Below are 21,642 nucleotides of genomic sequence, written 5' to 3'. Positions count from 1 at the left end.
TTCAGTATTCTTAGCATAAAAGTGAAATGTAGTACTATACCTAAGTATAAATAACTTCATAAATGCAACGTGATCTTAATATTTCAGGAATTAAAACTTGCTGAATCTATTTTTTAAGATCTCGTAAATCAGTTAAATTAAATTTTTAAAACAAATTAATGAAAATGTAACATGCACATGCTAAGAACAAAAATATTTTGTAGTCAAGTGCTGAAATCAATGCAATGAGTTCCGGATATAAATACCTGACAATATAAAAAATTAATATTTGTCAAAATTATTTTCCATTTTAAGACATTAAATTATCGAATCATTAAATAAAACAAAATGCAATTTGTGCGAAAAGTTGACAATGTACAGCTGAGATACAAAATATTTTTACTATATACTCCCACGTGTAGCGGCTTCATAAACAAGATTGTGTACGGAAGTTTCTAGATGCGATTATGGAATACCGGCAAACTACCTTTTTTACAACTATTGAACGACTCCTTACTAAACATATAGTGAAAATGTAAAAGTACCAGTACAAGTTTATTTAAATTATACACTTATTAACTAATTCTCATAACTACGCATTAACAACTTATTGCACAATATGGTGCTAGCACATGCACACGCGCATATTTACTAAGTATAAATCTAAAGAAAGAAACATACCAGTCAGCAAAACAACTCTATATTTTCTTTCCTGCTGATTACTAAACGACAATTATTCGTTAACAAAACAAAAACTGTAAATAATTCTCATAAAAAACACTATTCATTATTCACCACGTGGCTCCAATACCAGAGCGATCGAATCAATGAAATTTTACAATGAAGACAAGCAAATGCCGACAAATTTGCTTACACGACGAAAGACGAGCTGAGTTGAGTAACTATTCTGAATATTTCTGCGTGTCAGGCGAAGATGGCGGTCGGATTAGGAATCCATGATAGGAAACTGAAAGTTTGTGACAAAAATAATCAAAGTGTCGTTAAATATTTATATGACTTTAACAACCCCTTTCTTGTCTTGGTACAATGAAGAAAAGAGAAAGGTGCCGGGAAGTTTTCACCCACAAAATTTCTAACCAACCAAAAAAGCAGAAATCGAGTCAGAGGCAGGTGTGACAGAGTAGCGTAGAGAGCAGAGGGCGTAGAGCAGAACTCTCTACCTATGGCAACATTTCGCATGCTTCCATCATTAGCAGGAGATGGAAACACGTTAGTTTCTGTCTTGATTATCAATAAGACATTAACCATTCGTGGATATAACTCTTATTATAACAATAGGAGTACCATTCATGGTAATTAATATAATTTCTGGGAGTGATATACGGTGCTGACGCACTTCTCCCAAATAGTATTTGACTGCATTTTAGCTCGTGACTAATTACAAGTTGCTCACTGTTACTATAATTTTTTTCATCGCTGTTAATACAGTCAAACAACCGGGAGTTCACTACATCCGTTACGCCGGCAATTTAACTAATGGTTCCCAAACTCCTCCCTTTTATTACACATTATTCAAATAAATGACTGAAAAATATTATGTAGTAGCGAAAAAATTTTTATTTTTCATTACTTTTCGTCTTGCGTGCAAAAAAAAAAAAAATAGTAATTTTTAGCTGATGAGCAATCCTCAACATCAGATATGGAAACACTTCCTGACTCTCAGATAATTTTTCCTGAATTTCTGTTATTCTGCTTTTTAAACCTGTCTAATCTGCCATTTGAGCACATAAAAGTAGTCTCATAATATCGTTTAGCAAATTCATCGACATTTGTCCAGATACTGGAAGATTGCGGCTTCTTCGAGTGGTGAACCACTTCAGTAATGCTTCTTCAACATCCTTGTGATCTGCTTTTCTCAACTTTTTTCTTTCATCTAAATTTTTTTCATGAGCAGAAATAATTAATTGCCTATTTTTCCATATGTTACAAACTGCAGATTCGGATAGTTTATATTACCTGCAAATATCAACTTGATTACATTAATTTTCAATTTTTCTGATTATGCCCATTTTATCATCCATGGAGAACGTTTTACGTTAACTGGTCGCCATAGTTAAATTTGAGAACTTTTTTACAAACTTTTTATAACAGAACTGAGAGCAAAAAGGAGTTGAAATGAGGGCCTTATCAACACATATTAGTGTCCAACCCTTTGACCACTAATAATGAATAATTAATCATTCCCTCTGACAGAAAATGCATATTGATCCCACTGACACCTTACAGGTGCATCATCTGTCTGAGTTGAAAACATCTGCTTGGTCTGTTAAGGGATTAGAAAGTGTTATAAAAGAAGCAAACAAGAAAAAATTCTTATCGCTACATTACCCTCTATAGATGGTTTTAAACATTGGTATATGTATTTATTTTGAGGTAGAAATTTCAAAATTATTACAAAAAAATGAAGAAAAAAATCAGTTGAAGACAGAAAAAAGTTCATTATATCCAACTTCCTCACTTCTTTGGTTCACTATATCCACAAAAAATAACATTATACGTGTATAGCAAGGCACGGGACCGAACATTTCGTTCACTATATCCGGGAGTTCACTATAAACCGTGTTCACTATAGCGGGGTTTGACTATATATATATATATATATATATATATATATATATATATATATATATATATATATATATATATATATATATATATAGAGAGAGAGAGAGAGAGAGAGAGAGAGAGATGAATTTTTTTTTCATTCATATTCAGAAATTTATCGATAATTGATTAATTGATTTTGTAAAAAAAAGAAAGTTCAATGATGAATAACTGTTTCTTTATATCTGAATAATTGGAAATAAGTGAAAATTGTTTGAATTATTGTTTGAAAGTGAGCCGTGCTTGGAAGATTTTTGATTTTACCATTAACGAATAAAAAGAATCCGGTGTTTCATGTTGTATATTATAACTATAAATTAGTAAAATGCTAGATATCTTATTTTTCACTTTTTCTGACCTAAATTAATACAAAGTATAGAAAAATATATTTAATAAAAATTATGGATCAAAGGATTATTTTTAATAATAATATAAAAACAATATCCTTCCATAAATTTAAAATTAATCCAAAACAAATTAATTTTTAATACAGTGAACTAATTACATGCGAATTCAATTGATTCAACCATATTTAATTTGAAATCAATGGCAATCGAATCGGTTATTAATTTTTTTTTAAATTTTCAAAGCGAACTGTTTTCTTCTAGGGCCGGCCAGGTAGCCGAGCGGTTATCGCGCCTGACTACGAAGCCAATGGCTGCGGGTTCGAATCCTGCTCTGGGCATGGATGTATCTCTCTTGTGTTGTCCTCTGTTGTGTGTGATGAATGAATGTGGCCCACCCTATGAGCGGGTTTGCGGCAGTGTGGCGTGGGCAATGTTACTCGCCTCCATGACTTTGGTTCACAGGTGCCCACTGGGTAACGCGAAATGAGTAACAACTCTGGCACCTTCTAAGGCGAAACGAATAAAGTTCAGTGCCTGCCATTCGAAAAAAAATTTTTTTTTTTCTTCTAGGGATTGTCTTCCCGGAACTTCTTGTCCTCCACTGGTTTTTTCCCCCCTTTTTCTTTCTTCTAGAAACTCTTTTCTACGATGCTTCCAAACGATTTTTATTTAGTTCCGTTTTTGCAGTGCTTTTTTCACCCCGTGATTCAGCTGAACACATTGAACAGGATAACAGTAAAGGGAATTGAACTCGCTATCGCTTAGGCGCCAACATTAGCTTTAACATTCGCTGTTTGTTGATCTTGGATTCAGTAATTTCTGCAAAAATCAACAATAATTAGAATAAAAGTATAATAAAACGATATTTTTATAGCTAATAAAAAATAAATGTCAGATATACTTGAAGATATCGGTTGCTTTAAAAATTTTACGACCAAACTTAAGTAGCTTGTTCAGCAGGAGGAAGATAGAAATTTCGATTGCATTGATATAAAATGAATGATGATGTAACTGTTAAAATAAAAGTGTTTCTGTTTAGAAATGAAATGATACTGTTATAAACTTAACCGTCGTAATTTTATTTTGACTAATAAACGAACATAAATAACTTATTCGATGTTTTCAAAGAAGTAATTTTACATGAATATAAAAAAGTATTATTTATATTGTATATACATGGTTGTCCTGTTTATCTAGTTAAAGCGCAAGTCGCACTGTAACAATAATATGTTTGTTCATTTATAATAAATATCGGGTAATAAACTGAAAAAATTACTGAAATTTCAATTACTGGAAATTTTTTGAATCTAAAATCTTTCGTTCTAAAATAAAATCGTAAAAAAATGAAAAAAAGTTTATTATTTTTTTTTAACATGAAATTATCTTCGTATATAGGAATTTTACAATTGTGTGCAAAAATTTTTCGTTTTGCTTAAAAAGTTCTGAAGCTATAGCGAAATTCGCAAAAAGAGGAAATTTACATTAAAGGGACCCAAATTTTAGAAGCTCTAAACTATAGGAACTATATTTTAGAAATTAAGTTTACCGCATTTTGATAGTCAAAAATCCGAATCCCCTGAAAAAATATGTAATTCAGAGAAAGTAAGCTGATAGTTAGCACTTATTAATTAGCATATTCGATGTTTCTTCTTTGAACCATTATGTAGCTCGTAGACTTAAACATTAGTAAGTTCAGAGTGATAAATTTTTTTTCATTTTACACCCTGAACATGTAAGAGCATTGTCTTAAAAGTTTTAGTAAAAAATCATATAAATGAGAAACATATCATCGTGTGCGAGTTCTTAAGACTGGACATGGTGCGAAATGCATGTTTACAGAAATTGATAAACCTCAAAATGCGTGTTTACTAAAATGGGTAGTCCCGCAGTGGACTGATCGTTAAGACACGGTTCCCAGCAGATCACCGAAGTCAAGCATCACTGGCTGCGGTCAGTGTGCGGGTGGGTGACCACTTGGATCAGTCTGCGTAGGGACCGAGGGTGTGCGGTATTGGTCCTCGTTAAACTGTGCTACCGTAAAGTGCTCGACTTCGCGCGCAGGTCGTCGGGCTACCGAAGCGGGGGTGCCGTCCCCTCCACAGAGGATCAAAATTGTGATAGCATGTCTTCGGATCATCCTCCGGGATGTTTCCCAGACCGTCGCAAATAGCCCATTGTGCAGCTCTAGTGCGACGTAAATTAACAACAACAACAACTAAAATGGGTAAACCTTAAAGTTCAAAAAAAAGAAAAAATGGTGAAGTATATATCTCTATATAGCATAAAATTATAATGGTCTAACACCGTTTTCCATTGTTGTCGGAGCATTTGGCAGGAAAATCACGTGGTAGGATCCAGTTTTCCCTCATTCATTTCCATATTGTTTTGGTTGTCATCCTTTAAATATTTTTGTATCCCTAATTTAAACTTATTTTCCAGTACTGATATTATTAGCGAAGAGTATTAAATTATGGTTGTGAACTCATCAAATTTGTTTGAACAATATAATGTTATAAGAATATAAATGTTATTTTAAAAAATGATTACTTCGAAAAATCACTTCCGTTCACCAAGAGATCTAAATGTTTATAATACTAATAGATAGTAATATTTGGACGTGGAAAGTAGAGGCACAAGAGTAAGCAAACAGAATTCATCCTTTTAGTACATATATGTTAAGTGAATAATTTTAACTTTAGTAGAAAAATTGTTTTCTGCCAAGAAAAGACAATTATTGGTAAGCAATGATCGAGGCTGGTGAGCGACAGCGAACAGGGGGCTTAGCGAGTATATATATGTTTATTCAAAGAAACTACGCTTTTCTGTCTACTTTTGCAGTTTAATTAACAGTTAGCACTAATTAATTAGCTTATTCGAAATCACCCCCAGGAACTATTAAGTATGCGTCTTAGTACGTGAAAATCCAATTATTAGAACGTAAGTTATTTAGGGTGATAGTTTTTACGCTCACCCTCAGTGGCGTACATACACCCCCGCAACGCCCGCGTCGCCGGGGTGGGGAGGAGAGGGTGGCGGGTACACAATCCAGAAGTAACACAATACTAGGGATGCGCAATCTGCGGCCCGAAAAAAAAAAAGAAATCAAAAAGTTTGAATAGCGCATATAAGTTCTTGAACCCGCCAAATGAAAATCAAAGTAGTTGCTTTTTTTGGGTGGTCATCACTACGAATTTCCAAAGTTTTCAAAATCCCAACAATTTTAATACGATAAAATTATGATGCGCGAAATTCATACTTTTAAAGCTCTTTGAGTCAATTTCATAATTAGTCCAAGTGACTTTTCAATCTCGTTCTCGTTGTCGGATTTTCACAGGTTTCTTAAAATCCGGATCAATACGATATTATAATGACTGACGACTTTCGACACTTGCAAAAAGTAATCACCTTTGACGTGCTTTATTAGTGTCAATTTTATCGGAAATCTAAGCAATTTTTCTATTATTTGTTTTTGGCACTACGCATTTCCATATAGTTTTGAAAATACCGATATTTTTAATACGTATTAATACGGCACTGGAATCATGCATTTAAATGTATGTGCTGTATTTGTGTCACTTTCATCTTAAATGTAAGAGACTTTTTTTAATTATTGTTCTTTTTCTTTCAACAGTAATTGTGAAGCTTTTCCACGTGGTTTCGAAACTCCTGATATTTTTAATCCTGTATTAATACGACTTGCGATTTTTGAATTTCGCATTTTAATTGTTAATTTTGACGTGCTTTATTTTTGCTGATTTTATCGTCAACCTAGGGCAGTGTTTCCTAAAGTGTGGTACGCGTACCCCTAGGGGTATGGGAACAGTTTAGTGGGGGTACGCCTTTTTATGCGAAACATCTTGCAACAAACGAAACTTTCAAAAAATTTTATTCAAAAACAAAGCTAGCCATGAAAATTTACGATTACGTATTTTTCTATTGGCTATTTTTTTTAGAGTTAACAGTTAATTAGCGGTGTCAACAAGCAGTTGTGGTTTTTAACTTTTGTGCAATTTTTTATAGTAAAAAATGGGTTCATTTTTTTATCAGTGGTACACAGCGTAACGAAAAATTTAGAAAGGGTACACAAAAGTCATAAGTTTGGGAAACACTGACCTAGGGTATTTAACGATTCTTCTTTTAAGCCTTCAATTTTTTTTAACACAACAATATTATTACAAAACACGAATTCCGACTGAGAGTAATTTTTGGTAGTTTAAAAAAGTGTTTTAGGGATTTCCCATTCAAAAAATTTCTTAAAATTCACTAAACATTAATGTCTTAAGGTTAAAAATATATTGAACTTTATCCCAACTGAATGTTGAATATTATTTGCTTTGTTTTGTTTAAAATATTTTAGACCCTTTATGATTTCTTTAATTAAAATATTTAATTTGCAGTTATGTTGCTCAATAAAATATTTTTCTTTTTTTAATTTTTACTTTCATTCAAGAGCATTAGTTAATTTATTTGAAAAAAACACTTTTGTGTTACATGATATGATAAAAAACCGTCACTTTTTCCCCATCTTTATATTTTTCGATAAATCTTTTTTTTCTTTTTCTGATGAAAAGGAAATAGTTTTAGTTAAAAAAGTATCAGTTTGGTTTTCTTCAGTTTTTAATGTTTAAAAGAATTTAATTTTATGCAAATACATTACGAAGTAAAAAAAAAAAAAAAAAAAAAAAAAAAGGAATTAAGATAATGAAAAAATAATTAAGATAATAATAAAAAAAAAGATTTATAATTATTTATTACAATTAAATGTAGTGCAAATAAATCACTAAGTTGACTGATAAAAAGAACGGTAATGTAATTACTTTTTAATGTAAACATAAGTGTCGAAAACACTTATGTTTTCATTAAAATTATCATAATTGCCATAAACATATCGAAATACTTGGGCACGTAGCCCTTTATTTAAAAAGGTTGTGTACTCTACTATATGAATTTCAATAAAAATATTTTTATATTTTATAAGATATTTTTCAATTCACTTTATAAATAAAAATAATCCTTCACTTTATAAATAAAATAAAAATAATAATAATAGTAAGAAAGTAAGTTATTTCATTGTACTATTAAGATAAATTTCATTTCAATGTTTTTACTCAGTAAGTGTATATACTATGTTCCAATTTAGTACTTTTTGCAAATTCCACCTTTTCATCGCAATTATTAATTCTTTATCAATTCATATTAAATTTAAAATAGTTTAAATTAAAATCTATAAATTAATATAAATGAATGATTATAAATTCCCGAATCTCTCCTCATAGTGCTCTTGTCACATATTAAAATTTAAAAAAAAAAATGTGTTATGTCTATGATAAAACTAAACTCAGTGGCGCGACAGCCCATAGAGGGCCAAGGCCTACTGTGCCCATCTCAGTTTTCTTGACCTTGGGCTCTGCGGTGCAGGAGCAGATGTTCCGGTCATATGGTCGGCCGAACGCGGAACCCCCAGTGTTTGATATGGCGCATTTAAAATTCTTGCAGGGGGGCGTACCTATGTCTATGGACGTCCACCTTGTATCACGTTATTAAATAGATTTTCTGGATAGATTAATAATAGTTTCACATTTTTTTTTCTCCATTAATGTATTTTTTACGACTAACATGATTGATAGTACTTGTAAAAATGTAGAGATGAACATGCCTGCTATAAACTAGAAAACTTTACAAGAAGAAGTTTACAATGCTCAAATTAAAAACTTTATTATTTTATATTTATCACATATTTATTTGTTAAAGGCAGTCACAGAATAGGGTGTAAAATACATGTAACTAAATATAATCTACAAATTAGAAAAGTTATGCAATCATATGATACTTTTTGTTTCAGACACTTCACTAAATAAAAATACAATATATATATATATTGCATTTGTGTTTTTATATATTTTTATTTAAAGGAATTATGCATAGTACACAAAAGAAATTCATGAGCTTTAACAAAAGAATTACGTTATAATCAAGTTTATCTACTTCATTCACGGGTTTTATCAAAATGGATAGTGGTAAATAAAATACCAGAAATAATAAATACTTTGGCAAGAAGATTGATTTCTGAACGATGTACTGCATTTGTACCAAGTTGGGTAATCTTAGAGCCAACCAAAGGGAACCGTTGAGAAATTACAAGTAATGTGCAAATAAAAAATAAATTAAAGGAAAAAAAAAACATTTCATCAGGTACATAATGTGAAAACATATTTTGAAGATATTACACAGGGTTCCCACTCAATTTCAGAAATATCAGGCGAATTTTAGTAAAAATCCAAACCATATTTAATGGGTACCATATATATATACACCGAAGAGCCATTACATTATGACCACCTTCCATCTATAACAATGGGCTCTCCCAGGTTTTCATGGTTTCTCACCCAGGTTTTCATGGTGCACATCAGGACCCATAATCCCCATAGAACAATCCCTGACGTCTGTAAGCTACTTGAACATAGTTGCAGACCAGTTTTTCCTGCGGGGGATGGTGTTTACCAACGGAATAATGCACCATGTCACAAGGGTCGAATCGTCGAGGAACATTCCAGTGACTTTCAAGTCATGTCTTGGCCCCCAAATTCACCTGACCTTAATCCAATAGAGCATTTGTGGTCCTACTTGGAAAACCAAATTCGTGCTGCCACGCTACCCCCTCGCAATGTGAGGGAATTGCAGGACCAGTTGGTGAGCGCTTGGTACCAGATACCTCAGACTACCTATCAGCACCATGTGGAATCAATGCCATGGCGGGTGCTAGCAGTTTTGAGGGCTAAAGGTGGTCTTACATGTTATTAGCAGGGTGGTCATAATGTAATGGCTCTTCGGTGTATAATAGAATGAGGATGGTAACATGGCAGTTTCACTGAAATGTGACAAATAATTGTAAAAAATGTTATAATTATTTAACTCGAATCTTAATAACTGATTACTGTTACCGGCAATTCTAAGACTGGTTATTTTCCAGGTAAGATCTAGGAATTTTTCAGGTTTTTTCAAAAAAAAAAAAAAAAAAAAAAAAAAAGCAGTTTTCTCTGCTTTTTTAAGAATCAAAATAAAATTCCCTGACAATTCCAGGTTTTCCCTGACCCGTACAGTACAAGTTGTTGCATTACTAATTACATTTTGCCTTGTTATCTACACAATTAATGTGATGGTTGAATATATTTTTCTGTTAAAAATTTGTCTATTCGTGGCCCCACGCCACGCTATAAACATATTAAACATTCCTCTTAAAAGTTTTTTGTAAATTTTTTTTCAGTTCTTAAAACAGCTTCTGGCAAGGGTTGCAAATTATTATTATTATTGTTTTTTTAAGGTGTCACAGGACCAAAAAGGTTGAGAAACAGAGCTGCAGAAAGATATTAATTTTAATGCTGAAGCAGAATTCAGTTTTAAGAAAGTGTAAAACTTATTTTTTAATAAAACAAAAAACTAAGTATTTTTAATAATTTTTACTTATGTATTACTTAAATTAATACCTTTTGTGATTTTAATTTTTTTAAAAATCTTAATAGCTATTTTTGTGAAATAACACAATATGAACGCATTTTGGTAACATCAAGTCATAGGGGGTTCCAAAGACATGTTCTCAAAAAAGTTTAAGATGGTAATCAAAAGAGATTTAGACAAATGGATAGCTATGCCAATGGTTTTAAATATTAGGTGCAAAATTAAATTTAATTAATTGAATTAGCATTAGCTATAGGTTAATTATAAGAATAAATTGTTAACCCTGACAATTGTTCAGTGATACCATTTAAGCTTGGCTGTATGCTATTTCTTGCAACTAAATTATTAAGAAATTTTATTTTTCCATTACATAATAACTTATAAATGCATCAATTCTCTCTTTTTTCGTTTTGGAAACAAGTTTAACAAGCTCAAGCACGAATTTGTTCGATTTTGTATTGTAGCAATACTCATTTTGTCAGACAAACATTAATTTATTTGAAATTTAAATTTTTTTCCAATAAAATATTTATCTACACTCTTCTCTAAAAGTTACCGAACAACCAACCTCATACAGTTTCAAAAGAAAAATAAATATTCATTCTTATCTGAAAAGTTGAATTCGATGTTTTGAGGGTCTAGGAAGAATACCCATCATAAAAAAGGTGTTTTTGTTCACAAAAAATAAGTTTTTGTTCCCCATATTACCCATTAATTTACACATTTAGGTGTGTTCCATGATGAGTGCATTTTAGTTAATGAAATTTGAAGTTTCGATCATAAATTATTTATGGAGATTTTTTTATTATTATTATCTCTGTAGTAGAAAATGTTATTAACTTTTGATACATCGTAATTGAGTATAATATATTTAAATACTGGTCACAAATTAATAATTAAATTAGTAAAAGAGAAATAAAGAAATAATATTTGAGGTTAGATAGAACAATGATGAAGTTAAAATCATCAAGATTTAGATTGTTTGCCAAATGAAAATGAAAGGCAGCTCTTGCTTTTATCTATAATTTTTTACTTTTTTAATTCCACTTTTGCTCAATTTGATCTTGATACAGATACAATGATCGTCATGGGTGTCCAATTTTTGAGGGAGTCAAAATTAAAATACACACTTCTTTAAATTTCACACATCGCAAAAAATAATTCTTCAATTTGCTAAACATCAGCAAGAAGATGAATCTCTTTCTTGATTTTTCCTTTCATGAGCTTAAATCGATGATAGTTCATGAAAATTTCTTTATTTCTTTCAAATATTGAGAGGGACTTTAAGATATTTCTAATTATTGACAGGAACATACATCCACCGCACTCCCCCCCCCCCAACAAACGACGCCCAGTAAAGATATATATGAAGGAGGTTGATTATGGAATACCTTGTATAAATTTAAAGGTTCTAACTATTCAATTTTAAAGCATATTAATTCTCAAAATAAAATTGTTTATGATGCCGATGCCACAATGTTTTTTAAAGGCATTTGCATGGTGGATAGTGACATGATGTATTAAAATATATATTCCTTTCCAACAATGTATACAAGGCCAGCATTCTATAGAATGACATGCTCTCAGGCAAGTATGAAATAGAGAATTTTATACTTTATTTAGCCATAGATAAGTATGAAATAGAGAATTTTCTACTTTAACTAGTCATAGTATATAGAATCCCTCTTAAATTTCAATTAATCATACTACAGAATGCATAAGTAATTTGAGAAATATTTATTATTTCATACTTTGCTGGTTTGTCAACGAGCATTCTAAAGAATGAAGAGGCAATGTGAGAAAATTTAATAGTTTATTTGTTTTTTACTTTGTTGGTTGATTCAGGCATTCTATACAATGACTAAGTATTCTACAGAATACAATACATTCTATACAATGACTAAGTATTCTATAGAATGCCATATTTCACACATTGCAGGTAACATTTACACTGTTAAATGGACGGAGTGGCAGCAGCAGTAATATTTCAACAAAAATCCGTTTTTTAAATTCAGAATTTTGAAAAAAAGGTTCGTTTTCAGAATCGAAATAAATTAGAATTTGAAAAAGGGATTGTTTAGTAGAAACAAAACTTAATATAAAATTCTGAAATATGAAAATAAACTTTAAATCTTTCAAAATAAATAGGTTGTTTTAGCTCAGAGAGTGCTGTTTGTTTGAAAATATTTTTATAGTTAAACAAGTCAACTTGGATGTGTAAAGGAGGAGCATTCGGAATAACAGTGCTATAATAAATGTAAGCAAAATAAAACTATAAAACAATTTCAGCACAGAATTAACAGAAAATAAAAAATATTTCAGCACAGAATTAACAGAAAATAAAAAATATTTCAGCACAGAATGATTGAATAAAGTTTTAAAACACAGAACAAATGCATTGAAGCTGAAAATGAGTTTTTTTTTAAGCACAAAAATAATAGAAAGTTAAGAAATTCTAACACACAAATAATAATAATTTTTCAGCACAGAATGTGTAGAAAATAGTCAAAGAATTTCACAGAATAAAGAAAGAACACAGAATAAATGAAAAAAAAATCAGCTCAGAATAAACAGAATATGAAAAAAAAATGTAACACAGAATGTACAGAGAATTATTGAAGGAGGTTTTAAAACACAGAACAAATACATTGAAGCTAAACATTAGAACTTTTGAGCACAGATTGTATAGAAAATTAAAGAAAATTTTAAAACACAAAACGAATTCATGGAAGATGAAAATAAGAATTTTTAGTGCAGAATTAATAGACAGTTAAGAATTTCAACAGAGAATATATAGAAAATTATGAAAGAAAATTTTAAAACACAGAACAAATACGTTAAAGCTGAAAATAAGAACTTTTAAGCACAGAATTAAAGTTTCTAACACAGAAATACGAATTTTTCCCGTACAGAAAGTAAAGAAAATGGATAACTAAGTTTTTGTTAACAAAGAATAAATATGCTAAAAATAAGACTTTTTTTATTTTGGAAATCAATAGAAAGTTAGGAGTTTCAACACAAAAAGTAACAAATCAATGCCTATTATCTAAACATAACAAAATATTGCACTCATCAAATGTTGTGCTTCTTCAACATATGGCCCCATAACAAATTTTGTAAGCGAAACTTCACACACTACACAGGTTTCAGCAGCACAATTCACACATCAGGTCAAATAGGCACAACACACATTGAATTGCAGTTTCATTAAAAACACGTCATAATTAATGATATACAAAGTACTTTTACACGCCACACCACAATTAAATACATTTTTAGTCAAAAAAAACATTTATCCGCACATCAAGTGAATACACATACATGTTTTTATAAATTTTCATTAAAAGTATATTAAAAAACATTTATGAATACCAACAACAAATAGATTTACATTTAATATGGTAACACAGGCCTGCCAACTAATATGCATTTTGTAAAGTATTTAACAGAGAGGTAGACATTTAATAACCAAAGCTTTGAGAATTTTTGGTAATTTTGTTGACATTTTACAATCTTCACAACAAAAGAGCTAGAACTAAGAGGCATTGCATATGAACTTATAAATCATTCATATGCAGTGGTGTGGAAAATAAGTTCAAATGAATAAAAAATAATAAATTAAAAAATAAACTTATGTACCACTAGAATAAATTTTTACAAAAAGAGTAGAAAGTTGGCAGCCCTGGTAATACAAGAAAATACATATAGAAATGGACTTTTTTTTTAATCTTGGAGTTGATATAAAGATAATTAAAGATTTCAAAATGTGGTAAATGCAAAGTAATGGCTTTATTAATGAATAAGAAAATAAATAATATCAATAAAGACCTTATTAAATGTTAAAGGAAGCAAATACATTATTTCAAACAGAGGTTTAGTTTTAGTCTAGATCTTTCTAAAAACTAAATATTTTTTAAAAAAAAAATTCCATTTAGTTAAACTATGAAATCTTTACTTTGCTATGAAATTATCTTTACTTTGCTATTGAAAGTTAAACTATGAAATTATCACAAAAATTTGTAACTAGATTTTGAAGCTTTTGCAAATTAACTGTACTAAATTAAAACCAAATTCATCTGTAAAGTAAATTATTGAAATCTTGTATTTTTTTAAAAAGCAATTATTTTAAAAAGTGTAAAAAAAGCAAATATATTATTTCAAACAGAGGTTTGGTCTCAGTTTATATTTTTCCAAAAACTAAATTTTTTTAAAAAAAAATTTCCACTTAGTTAAACTAGGAAACCCTTACTTTGCAAAGTTTTAAATTTAGGTTTTTACAATTTATTTTTACAAAGATTTGTAACTAAATTTCATAGCTTTTGCAAATTTACTGTACTAAATTAGAACCAATTTTATCTGTAAAGTAAATTATTGAAATCTTGTATTTTTTAAACATTATTTAGAAAATTTAAGTCTTGGTTTTAGGTGGCTATTTGAAACATAATAAATTATGGAAGACAGAAGGAATTATTTATTAAAAAATTAAGTACTAAAAAATGGCAGTCTACATTAGGTAATGGTTTCAATTCTATAGAAAAATAAACATAAAAAATATGTATATAAAAGCATCTTATATAACACAAACTAAACATTATAACGTAAAATATCACATTTAAATAAGCAAGTAAAAATATTAAGCAATTCAAAAGATTTCTTATGGCTTTTAAGTTGAATTTGTTCATAACTGAACATACGAGATCATACATCATTGTTTATTGAACTGACATTAAATCACAAAAACATTGACTAGAATGGTGTAAAATTTAGGAAAACACATACAAGAAAAAAAAATCAAGTTGCACTGTATTAATATTTAAAAACAAATAAAAATGTTTCAAACTTTTTGATTAATAAAGTAAATTAAATCGCATCATTATTAATCTTTGTAAGAAGGCTCTTTTATTATTCATCCCTTAATCTTATTATAAACCTAGTAGAGGAAACTCTCCAGCAAGGTAGTGGGCACTGCAGATTATTCTTCATCTAAGAGGTTTTTTTTTTAATTTTTAAAAAGTGTAAAAAATGGGAAAAACAGTTAAGACTTGTTTTTAAAACATATCTAAACTTGTTGTTAATAAAAGTTAAAAAGCTGAATTGAACAAACACAGCAAAGAATGAAAGGCAAATAATTTTTTTTTCGTTACTTGATTATAGACTTAACAGTATAGGGTTTTATTCAATTTTTTTAGCATCATTGCATTAAATTCAATTTAATTTAACTTCTTCAGTCAGAATATTTTTATAGCTTCTAGATATTCGCTTCCCTTGGAATATGCCCTGTAGCTTCAACGTGTCTCCTTCAGTCGGAATATGTTAGGATATTTCCTTTAAAAAGCAATGGTAGGATAGGTTCCAGGATCTTCCCTTTAAAAAGCAATAACATCATCATCAAATAAAATAAAAGTCCTGTGATTCTGATGATTATTAATTCATTTGAATTAAAGTTGATAACCAAAATACCAGATGCCAGGTTCGAAGGTGTTTAATAACAAGGTTTTAATGTATAAATTTTATATTTTCAAATTTTGCTACTACTTTAAATGAAGTTAAATTCTTACAATGACAATAATAATCTACTGACTGACTGCATTGAAATCTCAGACAAATCCGGATTTTTGCAGATAGTACTGCAGATTCATTCTATAAATGCTGCTACTGGTTAATATTTTTCAATTTAAAAAGTATCAATTTTTAGATGTCAACAAGTAGCACTGTTTAAGAATCAATTTACGAATTGTTGTTGAATAACAACATTGCAAATTGATTCTTAAACTGAATGTTGATTGAAAGGAATGTACCAAATGGACATTTTGGCTGTTGATCAAAATGTTATTAAAAAAGACAAATAAAATTCTCTGGGGATTTCTGCAAAATTCAAATATTTGATGTGGAAATTTTACTGCATGTGACATTTTCATAACCGATTGTTAAAAACTTATATCAATTCCGTTATCTCAAATAATATGAAAACAGTTATAAAACTTATTGCAAAAACTTATAATTATTTGAACAAATTAAACAATCACTCTATTTTGAAAATAGGTGGATAAATTAAGTTCACAATCTAATATCAAAATAAAGTTACACTATAATTTTCGCAAATAGTAAATTATTTCTGGACATTTTGATTATTGATATACATTATTTAATTTAGCATATGAAATTCTCTAGAAATTTCTGCAAAATTCAGTTTCTATCAAGTTAATGAGGTATCTTTACAGGCATTGCTCTTTCTGCAATAATTTGAAAATAATCATAAAATATATTATAAAAACATTTGAAACTTTTTGATTATTTGAAATATTAAGTTGCCACTTCTACTTCGCAATCAAATAGAGTCTTCTCTACAATTCTGACATGATTCAAATTTTAATTGCATTACCAACCTTTTATAATTAAAATGGACCTATTTCTAGATCTTACAAATGCGTACATTAGATCTACAATAAACTTATATTTATGAGCAATCTATTTATAAGAATGACTGAAGATGGTCTATTGATTAAATATATTGGCATGTTGAATTTAATGTGGTGTCTTAGTATGCAGTTACTGTTATTGTAGTGTCTTAATATGCATTACTCCATTTAAGTAGTGTCTTAATAATATAGTGTAAAGGAGTTACTAATAATAATGTTGGTTCCTATTAAATTTTTACTTCCTAAAATGCAGTGTAATTTGTCTTAATCTTTGATAGTTTGAATTCTTGAGGTACTCTAAAAATTACCTGAGGTGTTCATTTTATATCTAAAGGGATACAAATTTGATAGTACCCATGTTCACTTTATTAAAATATAATTATGTAAATATTAAAACATCAATGGTTTAAAGGTTTTTATAATTATGCGAATAAAGTGTGAATATTAATTAATGTTCATATACTAGCTGAACGTCTAACCAATCCTATTTCAATATTCTAAATTAATTTACCGGAAGAAAACTTTTCACAAAAACATTTTTAAAAAATATCCATCTTTTTTTTCGTGATCATGGCAAAGGATATACTTTACATATATACTGGCCTTATATAGATTTTAAAAACATTGAACTTGCTGATTTGATGATATCTAAATTGTTAAAATTAGGGATGCTAAATTGAAATTTTGTCTCTTAGTATTGACGTTGACCAGTATAAAATATGTTTTTTGATTGTATTCAAATTACTGATATTATGGAGTAATGCATATTAAGACACCACATATATATTAGAAATACATAAGCTAAAGTGCGGTATAAAAAGTTAATATTCTAAAAACTTATAATGAGAAAAACTATTGATAATTGTCCACACGCATGAAAAAACTTAGTCATTTTAGAAAAATATAAATTAATTTTAAAATAATATCAGTCAACAGCTTCTTTTTAAAGGAAACTGAAAATATAACAATGTTTAAAAAATTAGAATTTGGATTTAAAAAAAATTAAAGATATTGTTTTTTTATTGCTTGTATCTTTAATTAGAATTAATAACATTTATTGAAAATAGCTTTTTATAAAGAATTATAATTATGTAGTTATGTATCACAAAAATAAAATGTAATAAAAATGAAGAAATTAATAAAACTTAAACTCAATCATTAAACTTAAAGGAAATCTTAGCAGTTAATTATGTCCACATTTTAAAATATTTAATGAAAATTTTCAAATTTTTACAGAGTTGCAAAACTGAAACACAAAAAGTTCATTTAAATACAACTTTAAAATAAATATAAAAAGTAATCAAATGGAAATGAGTGTGTTTAAAGAAGCAACACAATGTTAATAAAAAATATAAATAAAAAAATCACAATATTTAAAAGCCAACATTTATCCAAAAAACTAAAATACACAAAGATATTATTAAAATGAATTTAATTGAAGTTCCATTACTAGAAAATTACTATGACAAAGTTTTAAAAGCCAAATCAAAATAAATATTGTTTACAGCAACTGTTTCTTATTATATCTAAAGAAGTATTTCAAATATGATCAAATGAAAGCTTAGTTAAAAAAATGAATTAAAAAAATATTGCTGCAATTATATAAACAATATTAAAATCAGGCAATTTAAAATATATGATTAAATAAAGACTTAGAAGGTAATAAAACACCCCTTAACATGTGCTTTCAGCAATTCTAGAAATTTTTCTTCAGGAAAATTTTGCTATTTAGTATTTAACTTTTTATGGTGGCTTCTGTTGCCCACATTTTACATTTAACACATTACAACAAAACATTCCTAATTTTTCAGCCTAAATTTTAGATTAAATTAAATTCAATTAAACCTTGTTATCATGAACTTGAAAGGAGGCGCGAAAATTTTTGCGAGATCCCATTTAAAGAGTTATGTAGCTTGCTGGCATCTAAAAAATATATAATGTGTATTTAGTACAGAATTAGTACCTTTACTTCTCAAAATACCTTTGCTTCGTCAGTTGAATTTAAATTTTGCTGAATTTTATTTTTTTGTTTTATCACCTTTTTATAAGTATCAGTTTACTTTAAATTTATTATTTACAAGTTATTTCCAGTGTTGGGTGAATATTCTAAAAAAATGCACACACATCATACATGTCTTCTTTTTTAGAAATGAATAATTTATGCAACTTCTTTTCATACATGGCAATCTCTTTCTTATTAAGTTTCAAAAAATGGTTTATGAAAAGCTTTTATGAATCAAAATAAAAGAGGGAAACTTACATTTTCCAGAAATTAAGATTTTTTTTTATTAGTGATAAAATGTATTTCACAGTTTTATGAATCGAAATGAAAGAAGGAATCACACATTTTCTAGAAATTAAGATTTTTTTTAGTAGTGATAAAACGTATTTCACAAAATCAAGAGCCATAAAGAAGTTAATTTGGTTATAAAAAGTTTTCTTTTTTTTAACTTTTATCAGAGTAACAATGCATTAGTAATTGATTTTTTCTAGTAGTCGAATTTTGTGATATCGAGGCTCAGTTTAACTGCTGTACTAATAGGTTTTAAAAGCTCTATTCACCTGCCAGGAAAATTATGGTTAAACTTCACCTGATAATAAATAAAATAAATGATTATGCATAATAAATAATTATAAATAATAATGCATAATAAATGATGTAAATAAATAAATAATTATGCATTATGTTTAAGTCTTTCAACCAACTAATGAAGTTATTTTAATAATGGATTTTCAATCAACTTCATTTCAAATATGAGTTACTTGTACACATTTGTGGTATTGCTTTTATGATGTTTTGTTACTTTTATATATATGTGGTATTGCTTTTATGATGTTTTGTTACTTTTATCTTTGCTGCACTGCTCTGCACTGCTATAATTACTTTAAAGTTTTAGTTTCTCTTTCATAAGTTTTCACCTGCCTTTTTCTGCCCTTAAATAATTTAGCCAAAAATAAAATAAAAAAAAAAAAAAAGAAATAGCAAGTATAGCCCTACTTATTTTGTGATGGTGGTAACAGCCAATAAGAGTTGAGTATGCTTTGGGGGCTTGGTTAGAGGAGGTGAGAGAGAAAGGAAAGGACACATGGTTTTGGAGAGCTGAGGTTAAGACAAAAAAAAAAAATATGAGGATCCTCAACAGCTAAGTTATATTATAAGATTTTCTATCACCCCTTAATTATTTTTTTATTTATTTTATATTGTAGCAGTGCAGCTTCATAATGTATAATTTCATGTAAATTCATTTTTATGTACCTATTATTAATTAGTGTGAATGCCTTCCTGGAACAAAATTTGTAACTCTAAATATCTTAAATGATCAACTTTAAATAAATAGTTTTAACACCTTGCAATTAGTGATCATTCTAATGATCTTGTTCTCTTACTTAAGAGTATATTATTTTTAATTGTTGTTCATTTTTATTCTTATCTTAATGTGTGTGGTGATGAACTGAACATCACCACATATATTTTTATAAGAATAAAAATGAACAACAATTAAAAATAATATACTCTTAAGTAAGAGAACAAGATCATTAGAATGATCACTAATTGCAAGGTGTTAAAACTATTTATTTAAAGTTGATCATTTAAGATATTTAGAGTTACAAATTTTGTTCCAGGAAGGCATTCACACTAATTAATAATAGGTACATAAAATGAATTTACATGAAATTATACATTATGAAGCTGCACTGCTACAATATAAAATAAATAAAAAAATAATTAAGGGGTGATAGAAAATCTTATAATATAACTTAGCTGTTGAGGATCCTCATATTTTTTTTTTTTGTCTTAACCTCAGCTCTCCAAAACCATGTGTCCTTTCCTTTCTCTCTCACCTCCTCTAACCAAGCCCCCAAAGCATACTCAACTCTTATTGGCTGTTACCACCATCACAAAATAAGTAGGGCTATACTTGCTATTTCTTTTTTTTTTTTTTAATTTTATTTTTGGCTAAATTATTTAAGGGCAGAAAAAGGCAGGTGAAAACTTATGAAAGAGAAACTAAAACTTTAAAGTAATTATAGCAGTGCAGAGCAGTGCAGCAAAGATAAAAGTAACAAAACATCATAAAAGCAATACCACATATATATAAAAGTAACAAAACATCATAAAAGCAATACCACACATTTGTTAAATGAAGTAATCCCAGATGGGTGAAAAAAAAATACTCATGAAAAAATATGTGCAATTCAAGAATAAATAATGAAACATTGTAGCCAGTAAAGTCTTCTATCTTCATATTACAAATGCACTTTCAAGTATAAGTGATTGTATTTAGTATATGTTATTGAAATTAGTGTTTTATCAAGCAAGCAAATGCTTCAAAAGTGTCTCAAATCTTACATGATCTATCATGTAGTTATGATGTGCATACCAAAAGGCCTTTTATTAATGTGAATCATTAATGGGAGATTTTCGTTCTAGAAATTTTCGCAGTTTTGTTGGATAGTCTGTCATCACTCCCACAGCTCCAAGCTCAAATGCCTTCTCAAAATCTTCTTCCTCGTTCAAAACCCACAAGTAAGTCTAGAAAAAAGAAACTAATGTAAGTTGATATAAATAAATTATATCATAGTTTAAACTTTAAAATATTGGAGAAAGTTACTTAATCTTCAAAATGGACTGTTCTACAATTCTCTATTCATATTTCACCAATTTTTTTAAAATTAATCTTGTTAATACGTGTCAGCAATTATAATTTTTAAAAATTATTTTTAAATATAACCTAGCAGCCCAAACTGTATTTTAATGCTCTGGGGTACATTTGAAAATTAATGTTACTTAAATAATTTATTTATTTTAAAATTTG

The 21,642-nt window shown here is 28.8% G+C and overlaps 2 protein-coding genes across 6 annotated transcripts in view; both read right to left on the bottom strand.

Moving 5' to 3' along the window:
• The window catches only part of LOC107453160 (uncharacterized), a 47,495-nt gene extending 46,398 nt beyond the window's left edge, over window positions 1-1,097 (bottom strand). Inside the window, exon 1 of one of the 2 annotated variants that reach the window (XM_016069863.4) lies at window positions 661-1,097. The gene's annotated coding sequence lies outside the window, so the exon portion shown is untranslated. The remainder of the gene's footprint in view (window positions 1-660) is intronic. The other variant, XM_016069862.4, reaches the window with a different exon arrangement.
• A 19,979-nt stretch (window positions 1,098-21,076) lies between these two features.
• The window catches only part of LOC107453158 (lysophospholipase D GDPD1), a 28,826-nt gene continuing 28,260 nt past the window's right edge, over window positions 21,077-21,642 (bottom strand). For all 4 annotated transcript variants that reach the window (XM_043040151.3, XM_071180554.2, XM_043040150.3 and 1 more), the window contains exon 11: window positions 21,077-21,359. In XM_043040151.3, coding sequence (XP_042896085.1) covers window positions 21,222-21,359 — 138 coding nt within the window. In that variant the 3' untranslated portion in view covers window positions 21,077-21,221. The remainder of the gene's footprint in view (window positions 21,360-21,642) is intronic.

Source organism: Parasteatoda tepidariorum, chromosome 8, assembly GCF_982258835.1.
Source record: "Parasteatoda tepidariorum strain Cologne lab strain chromosome 8, Ptep-v5.0, whole genome shotgun sequence".
NCBI lineage: Eukaryota > Metazoa > Arthropoda > Arachnida > Araneae > Theridiidae > Parasteatoda > Parasteatoda tepidariorum.
This window is presented reverse-complemented; position numbering and strand designations above follow the sequence as displayed.